At 67.0% G+C, this 8866-nt stretch overlaps 2 protein-coding genes across 2 annotated transcripts; both read right to left on the minus strand.

The window, feature by feature from the left end:
- Positions 1-282: 282 nt before the first annotated feature.
- CHLRE_13g562700v5 (uncharacterized protein) lies at positions 283-2784 on the minus strand. Its single transcript, XM_043069203.1, has 3 exons — positions 1495-2784; positions 1266-1376; positions 283-1150 (listed from the first exon to the last, which is right to left on the minus strand). Exons 1-3 carry the CDS (start codon positions 2725-2727, stop codon positions 1028-1030), a joined length of 1467 nt encoding a protein of 488 aa, XP_042917178.1. The 5' UTR covers positions 2728-2784; the 3' UTR covers positions 283-1027.
- A 54-nt stretch (positions 2785-2838) lies between these two features.
- CHLRE_13g562750v5 (uncharacterized protein) lies at positions 2839-8794 on the minus strand. Its single transcript, XM_043069204.1, has 11 exons — positions 8083-8794; positions 7402-7470; positions 7001-7090; positions 6643-6741; positions 6239-6289; positions 5925-6082; positions 5536-5584; positions 5020-5161; positions 4648-4790; positions 4187-4315; positions 2839-3942 (listed from the first exon to the last, which is right to left on the minus strand). The coding sequence occupies exons 1-11, from the start codon at positions 8533-8535 to the stop codon at positions 3544-3546; spliced, it is 1782 nt and encodes a 593-aa protein (XP_042917179.1). The 5' UTR covers positions 8536-8794; the 3' UTR covers positions 2839-3543.
- Between the last annotated feature and the right edge of the window lie 72 nt (positions 8795-8866).

The raw sequence follows: 8866 nt of genomic DNA on the forward strand, positions 1-8866 counted from the left end.
AGCGGCGCTTGCCCGCCAGGTGGCTCCAACCGCTGGCAGCCGCTGACCTGGCCCCCAGGTTCTGGCCTGGCCAAGCCATGCCCACCAGGCAAGCGGCCCCGCCCTCTGCTCTATCAGCTATTGCTGTCACAGACTCGCAAAGCCAGGGACCAGGGGGAACACTTGTGCCATGCCGACCGCGCACTTCAGCCATCCTGCCTAGATGATATCGGGCCCCGGAAGGTCTGGCCGGCAGGCCGGCACCCCATACTCCCTTGCCTACCCCGCCGTCCAAGCTCTCACATCCGTGCCATTTTACATCACGACAGCGTGATCGTGTTCGTGTTTACTAAGATTGGCAACGGCAAGAAGGACATGCCGACCAACGCGGACACCTGGGCAGCGGGTACCCTAGCGCCACCCGCTTGCTTGTGATGTACGGTGCGAGCCGCGGAAGCGCAGACAGACATGTCTGGTCATTTTTACTTGCAATCATAGGTTTGCACGTGATAAACCGCAGATGTTGCCAAGGATATCGCGGTTGCCCGTTGCCGGCCTGGATACGGCAGTCCCATACGGGGCTACGCCAATGGCCTGTCCCATCGCACGACAGCCCATGCCACCGCAGGCTGCCGGGCCGCTGCGGTCTAGGTCCTTCAGACGGCCACGCCACCGCCCGCTCCATCGCCCATCCCCAGCGCCCTGTCCCCAACCGGCCTGTGCCTCCTCAGAGCCCTTCGCGTCATCACAAGAGACGCATGGCCGGACAGCTCCCATCCCCAAAAGAACAATAACAAGGAGGTGGCTGCCTTATGGCAGGACAAGGGCTGATCCCGGGTCGTTATCAACCCAGCCACCTTGACGCGGGTGCCTACTAAGCACACGCCTCTATGTTGGGGGCCTTTGGCATCCCCGCAAATCCGGACATGGCCGGTTGGGTGGGGTGCACAGTCCGTGCTAACCCGCAGCTAACAAACTAGTCACGTCACTCGCCGCCAATCAACACGTGCACCCTCAGCCCCACGCCCTGCTAGCGCCGTTCAGGCTCTCAGCCTGGCCCCGCCGCCGGCGGCGGCCATGGCGGCCGCTGCAGCTTGGTCGGCCGCTCGAAGCCCATCAGCTTCAGCAGGAGGAGCACACGGATCACGTTGGCGGCGGAGACGTCGCGGTTCTGGGGATGGGGAACGGGGAGGAAGAGGAGAGCGCACATGAGCTGTCCCAACCGTCAACCTGTCAATCAATCCGTCCCCAGTGCCCAGCCGTCCCCGCACATGCACGGTCCTCACCCAGGTCGTCAAGCAGTCGTTGCAGACTTTGACCGACCAGGGCCGCTGCCCCTCCTTCAGCCCCCCAAGCCGCTTGATGGCCATCTCCTGACACCCGCAGTTGTAGCAGGTCTGCATGGTCGGGAGGGTGGGAGGGAGGGGGGCCACACAAGGGCTTCCGCTAAAGCCAGGCATAAACCCAGCGGCCCACCCACCCACCGGCAATTGCAATCCCACTCAACCCACCCACCTTGGAGGTCTTGTATTCATCGATGATGAACACATGCTTGGCGTAGCGCTCACGGAGCAGCTTGATGAGCCGCCCCGTCGGCGCGCGCCCGCCCCTGACGGAGATGGGGGAGCCGCCCTTCCCTCCCTGGAAGGCCCACGAACCCCACCCCACCACCACCTCCTCCTTGGGCCTGCCGCCCGTGAGCTGCTTGGCGACGCGGTGGAGCGCGCGGTCGCGCTGGATGAACGCAGCCCAGCGCTTTCGGCGGAAGGCGGAGAAGTGGTAGTGCCACAGCACGTGCACCGCGCCCCGGGGCCCCGCCTCTGCCGGCCCCGCCGCCTCCGCCTGCCCCGCCGCCTGCCCCGCCTCCTGCCCCGCCGCCTGCCCCGCCTCCTGCCCCGCCGCCTGCCCTGCCGCCCCACTGACGAAGAGGTAGCGCAGGCGCTCTTCAAACCGGGCCGCCGACGCGGTCGCCGCCGTGGGGATACCGCCGACGTACGCCTGCAGGGCTGGCGCAAGCTGTGGGCGGTTTGGCTGGAGTCGTTCCAGGCCTGACATGTGCCGCCAGTGGCCCATGCTCATATGGAATCGGCCCCGCTTCTGGCGCCGCCGCCGCGCTGTCCTGGCTCGCGGCTGCCAGTGCTTCGATTGCTTCCGGCGGTGGCCCCCCTTGCGCCCGCCCCCCTTGCGCCCGCCACCCTTGCGCCTGCGACGCGGCTCCGGCGGCAGCTGCCCAGGGAACAACTCCTCATCCAGCTGCTTGTCGTGCAGCTCGAGCAGGGAGCGCTGGGCAGGGCTGACACCCTCCCTGACACCCTCCCTGACACCCTCCCAAGCCCAGGGCCCTGGCTGGTACGGCGGAGACCGTGCTGCCATGAACCAATTCCCTCCCCCGCACGGGTCCACACCGATGATCTGCGTGGCCTTCATCTCCTCCAGGGTGCACAGCTCCTCCGCATCGGCGGGCGCGGTCGCCGTGGCCAGCGGCTTGTTGTGCGCTTCTCGCGCCACGCTGCAGGCCACCCCGTCCGTGGTGATGTAGTTGGCGAAGGGGGCGTTGCGGGAGGTCACACCCCCGAGCTGGAACAGGCCCCAGCCGACGGCGTTCAGCGTGGCAGACGACTGCATGCCCCCGCCGCCAAACGCGGCCTGGACAAACGAGGAGGGTGCCACGGCGCCCGCGCCTGCACCGGCGAAGACCTCGCCATGGCGCCTTGCCAGGGTGGGCAGCAGCCCAGGAAGGCGGGCCATGGACGTGTTGTCAAGGGGCACATAGATCGGCGCGAAGGAGGGGCTGGGGGTCAGCGTGAACGGACGTGCGCGATGCAGTTCCCGGCGCAAGGACGCAAGCCGCTGCGTGTCCTCTCGCGTCAACGGCTGCGCATGCGTCAGTTGCTGCACCTGCGCCCCCAGCTGATCGCGGCGTGCCTCAAGGCCTGCGAGAATCTCCGCGGCCCATTCCATGTGCCGCGTGCTGGCCTTCTTGTACGTGGCCTGCGCCCCCTTGACCTCCCGCAGCAACAGCTCTGCGGCCCTTTTCGACGCACGCTGGGCGTTGACGTAGTCAACGAGGGCGGTCCAGGCTTGCGCGGCGGCGGCCCCGCTCATACTGCGCAAAGCCATGGCTTGCTTTTCGGGCAACCTCGCCAAAGTCAATTGTCCATGGACGTGCGAAGGCACTTCTCGCTCCGCCCGAATTTTCCCTGCCACCTATTTACATGCAATAGGCATTAACACATTTTTTTTAAAAAGAACAATAAAATATCACAAGGGACGCATGCACACCACCACTCATGCACAGCATCAATCATACCAAACGTGTAGCACGGTGCAATGCGGTGTGGGTATGCAGCGTCCTTCCGGATCGTTGCAAGACGCTGGTTCGGCACCCATTAGTACACTGCTGCCCCTGCGCTGCGCTCTCACTCGCTCTCACGGCTAAAGCCTAAAGCACCATCCCCCATCACCCACATCTCAGCACACGCCTGCAATACAGACAACACAAGTAAACCCACCTTAAACCATCGAGCGCATAGCCCCCACCCCACGTGTCCACTCGGCAGAATCTCACCGCCGCTCCGCCGCGCCCACGGGCTGTCGCGCCGCCGGCGTCGCCTCCATCTCCGCCGCCTCCGCCATCGACCGCGCCTTGGCTGCCTCGCCGTCAGCCTCCGCCGCCGCGGCCTCCGCTGCCGCCTCCGCCTCCGCCGCCTTCTTTGCCGCATCCAGGTCGGCGTTCCGCTTCACGGCGCCCACAAACAGCAGCGAGTTGTTCAGGCTGTTGAGGGTCTTCATGTCGGTCTCCGGGAACACCACCGGCCGGGGGCCCACGCCGCCGGGGCCGGCCGGCGCGGGGGCGGCCACCAGCTTGCCCAGCAGGCCGCTCAGGAAGCCGGGCAGCGGCAGCGGCAGCGGCTTGGGCGGCTCGGGCTCGGGGCGGGGCGCGAGCAGGCCCTCGCGCTCCGCCTGCAGCGGGAGGCGAGGGACGACGTGAGAATAAAGGGGCATGTGCTCATTTTGTGCCCCGCGCCCGTGTACTAAACGGAAACGGCAAGCGCGCACCTGCCTATGTGTGCCTGTGTCCCCATCTCTTATGAACGCCACCCAGCCGCCCACCTAGCTGGCCCCGGCCCCGGTGCGTCTCTTCCGCCGCTCCTCCACACACACACCCTTATGTGTCTGTCTCGCCCCGCAACGCGAAGGCGCGCACCTGCTCGTATGCGAACGCGAATGCGCGGCGGAACTCGGCGGGCCCGGCCTTGACCGGCGCCTCGAAGTGGCAGGGCACCACCTGGCGGAAGTCCCAGTCGCCGCAGATGTCCTCAACCCACTCCACAACCTGGAGGGCAGGCGGGGCAGCGGGGTCTGGGCTGGGGGGGACGCGGCGGTGGGGAGGAGGGCGGCGGGCGCAGGCCGCTGCAGGGGTGTGTGGTGCTGGAGCTGCCATCAGCCCGTGGGCCTCCCTGGCGCGTGGGGCACTGAGGCTGGAGCGGCAGTGACCTGACCCGTGCACCAGCCGCCAGCCGCCAGCCGCCAGCCAACTATTGCCGCCCCTGCTCTTGTTGCGCGGTGCGCCAGTGCAACGCCTTACACATGATATTAACCCAGCTCCCTGACCAACCCCCTGTAAGGCCATCCATCCACGCCGCCCTTCACCCCCACCCCACTCACGCTCTTGGGGATCTTGCTGTACACCAGTGTCTCCACCACCGGCCCCACAAACAGCCGCCCACTGATGGCGGCGAAGCTGGCCTCGGGCGTGAGCAGGTCGCCCGGGCCAAAGTACAGCACCAGCAGAGCCATGCGGGCCCAGCCTGGGCGCAGAGGCAGGGCAGGGGGGGATGGTGCGGTGTTGGCGGCAGTGGCATCGGCACCGGGTGAGCCATGGGACTCAGCACTCGACACTGTTGAGGCCCTGCGTGCTGCTTGCCCTGTGACGTCGTGCTCAGGCACGCCACCGCGTTCGTGCTCTCTTTATTTCGTCCGGCCCCCTTTTCCCTGCCCCTTCTCCCTGCCCCTTCTCCCTGCCCCTCCTTGCCTCACCCTTGCGCCGCGCCTCCCGGCTGTCCTCCACCGGCTCGGGCCGCGCAATGGCCGCCACCTCCGCCCGGCTGCGGCCGCCCGCCACGAACTGCGCCAGGTAGTTGTCCCGCGCCAGGTCCAGCAGCGCAGGCACAGGGATGACCTGGGGGAGGGGAGGAGGGGGAGGAAGGGGGCGAGGGTTGCGTTACTTGCGTAGCTGGGGGCGTGGGTGGAGTTGGAAGGCCGGCGTTGCGTGTCGAGTGCGGGCGGGCCTGGTCGGGCCGTGTATGTAGCCAGGCCTGGGCGCCGCAGGGCGACGTAGGGGTCCGAGGTCGCGGCGGGGGCAGAGGGGCCGCTGCTGCCATGTGTGTATCGGCCAGCATGTGGCAGCAGCTGCAAATACGGCCCTGTCCCCTCGCGCCGTGCCCTCGCTGTGCCTGCCTGTCCGCCACCGCACCCGCAACTGCACCCGCAACCGCACCCGCAACTGCGGCGGCAGCGCACTCCTTCGCCCCCCAGGCCCCCACCCACCCTCACCTCGGGCGGGTCCTCGGGCACATACACCACCGCGTCCGTCACCAGTAGCCTGTGTGGGGGTGTGGGGGGCGACACACGTCACAGGGGGTCAGGTGGCACCTGGGGGTTCGGGCCGGGGCGACACACACGGCCACACAGGGCCACAGGCCATCCCGTGCCCACTGCCCCTCCGGCACTTGGCTGTGAGGCAGGGCCACGTGCACTCCCAGTGGGTCGTCCTACAACTGCAGCCCATCAAGCTCAAGCCCCGCCCCCCTCTGCCTGCCACTGCTCCTACCGTCGCAACTGCTACTGCTACTGCCATTGCCAACCGCTACTGCCATGACCATTGCCACTGCTACTGCCTGCTGCTATGTACAGCTGCTACAGCCATAGCTGCTACTGCTCACGTGCGTGTCTTCTTGTGGAAGAAGGCCACCTCCGTGAACCTCACGGTCTCGTTCACGCCGATGGAGGGCGGCAGGAACACCTTCTGCCCGATCTCCTCCGCCCAGGGCGCCGCGGGGTCGTCGCTGACCAGCTCGCCGGTGGGGAAGATGCCGAAGAACTGCCCGGGGCGAGGGGGAGGAGGGGCAGGAGGGAGAGGGCGAGGAGGGAGAGGGGCAATCAGGAGGATGAGGAGGGGATTAAGGGGGGTCTTAGGACGCTCACACACCGCGGCGCACATCCCGGCATGTGCATGTATGCGCGTGTGCACACGCACCTGCGGCGGCAGGTTGAGCGGGAAAGACCACTGGTACGGTGCCACATACACCTGTGTGTGTGTGGGGGGGAGGGGCGGGTGTGAGGATGGGAGGCATGGAGAGATAGGGGTACGAAGCAGGGGCCCCACGCCGTGGGATACCGGACACACGTGCGGGGACGGCTAGCTGGGTGGGTGCTTGAGCAATCACCTTCCCCCTCCCCAGGGGTGCGCCCTCTTCCCCCTTGCCAACATATGCTCAAAGCAAATGGGTCACTGCCAGGGGTCAAATATTGGAGGAATTTGAGAGCGGTTGTCGAAGAAAAGCGTAGAAGACGCCATGTGCTCATGCGTACAGCTCGACATCTAGACTCAGCATCGGGCACTGCCCAATCCACACACGTGCGCTGCATGGGCACCCGCACCTTGGCCTTGGGGAAGCGGCGCGAGAAGGGCCCCACAAAGATCTTGTGCTCGTACGCGAACGTGGGCAGCACAATGTACTCCACCGGGGCGTCCAGCTCCTGTTGGAGGGGCGTGTGTGTGTGTGTGGGGGGGGGGGTACATTCATGATGAGTTAAGAAGAGGTAGACGGTAGACCATGGGGGGTTGTAAATACCAGCCCAAACTAAACCAAAACCAACGAAAACGAGAGTGGGGGGAAGAGAGGCGGGGGATGTGTGAGGCGGGGGCGGGGGGGGCGGATGGGGGCGATCGTTTTCAACACTAAAGCAAACGGGAGGGTGGGCGGGGACACGCCTACACACACGTGCATGCACGCACCTTGAGCAGGCGTACGCACTCGGCGGTGGGCGCCACTGGGGCGTGCACCCACAGCCCGCCGCTGGCCAGCTTGATGACCGTCATGCGGACCTGGCGGCACGTGTGGTTGTGTGTTTGTATGCGCGCGTGTCAGTGTGCGTTGGTTGGTGAGGGTCAGGGGGCAGGCAGGGGCGTGTGAAGGCATGTGGGTGGCGTGCCTGGGGTTGGCGAGGCCTTCTCCCGTGTGTCACCTCCAACCCCCTCCAGTGCGCAGCCCTCCCACACAACAGGTGCTGCCTCGCGCAGGCGCCGAAGCCGCATGCAGCCCTCCCCTCCATTACCCCTCCTCCTCCCCCTCCTCCTCCTCCCCCTGCTCCTCCTCCCCCTGCTGCCGCCCCTCCCCACCCGCTGCCGCAGCTCACCGGCGTGTACACGGAGAAGAAGTCCAGCGCCTGGGTCTGCTCAAACACCCACATGGTGTCGCGCTCGATCTGGCAGGGGGAGAGGGGGAGGCGGGCAAGCGGGCAGGCTGTCAGGGCAGCGGCAGCGGCGAGCAGAGCGCACTCGGGTGTTGGACGCCGTGAAGGCGGGTCGCGTGCAAACGCATCGGATGACGAAGGCGCTGTACGGGGCTAAAACACACACCTTCAACCGCATGTGGGCAGGCACCGCCACCACCGCCACAACCACCGGTACCATCGCCAACCGCCCCGCTGTATTGCGACCTACCCGCCTAGGCCGGCACCTCGCGGCACCGGCAGTGAACATGCATTGCATGCTCTCGCACCGCCATCGTGGCACATGTGCTGCAAACCCCGTGCAGCCGGCGGGCCGGGTCGGGCCGGAGTCCGGGTCCGGCACATGACACGCCACGCCACGTGTGTTCGTCCGGTACACCTTCCGGTACCACGCGTACCCCGCAACAAACCCTGCCCCGAGCTTACGCCCCAGTGCCCGCTTCCTCCTGCCTTCTACACCACTCCACAGAATGCCGCTTTGGTCCATCTGGGTCGGCCGCATGCCGCCGGCGCCACGCCCCTCCGCCTGTCCCTCCAGGCCCAGCCCCTCGCCCCCCATCCCCTCCCTCCTTGTCCCCGCCGCACCTCGCGCCGCACGGTGTTGCGCGTGAAGAAGGGCCCCAGCGGGAAGGGAAACCCAGTGAAGTTGAAGTAGTCCTGACCCGTGGGCCGGCGGCTGGAGGCGCCGCCCTCCTCAGCCGCCTTGGCAGCCTGGCGAGCGGCCTGGCGGCGGGCGGCGGTGGTGGAGGCGGCACGCGTGCCGGACTGCGACTGCTGCTGCGCGGCCGCCTGCTGCCGCCGCTCCGCGGCCGTCAGCTTGGCACTACCGCCGCTGGAGGTGGTGGCGGCCTCGCGGCCGCGGCGGGCGGTGGTGGCGGCCTTGGCGGGCTGCGCGGGCTGTGCGGGCGGCTTGCGCACCGTGGAGCCCTTGGCGGGGGGCTGCGAGGCGGGCTGCTGCCTGCCAGCGCGCGCGGCCACAAGGACGGACCGGCGCGAGGCCCGGACGCCGCCGCTGCTGCGCTGCTGCATCATGCGCATGATGAGCGAGAATGGGCTGCAAGTGGGCCAGTCAGAAGGTCCCTACAAGTCCCCGATTCCGCAGAATTGAGCGGTGGTCAGGCGCTAAGAGGTAACCGCTTGGGAGATTAAAGCCGCACAGATGCAAGCGTGTCACTGACAGTATAAGTATCACCACTCGCTGAAGCAACCTAGAGCTTGCGTGGCTGTGGTGTCGGGAAGCAGCAAGTTTAGTGGCAGATGTGCGCTCAGGTGCAGCCCTGCCGCGGTAAACTATTCTAGATACATATGATACTGCGCGACAGGCTGCACGCGAATGCGATGGTTCCCTGCGAACTTTCCATTCGCTCCC

Source organism: Chlamydomonas reinhardtii, chromosome 13, assembly GCF_000002595.2.
Source record: "Chlamydomonas reinhardtii strain CC-503 cw92 mt+ chromosome 13, whole genome shotgun sequence".
NCBI classification, from domain to species: domain Eukaryota; kingdom Viridiplantae; phylum Chlorophyta; class Chlorophyceae; order Chlamydomonadales; family Chlamydomonadaceae; genus Chlamydomonas; species Chlamydomonas reinhardtii.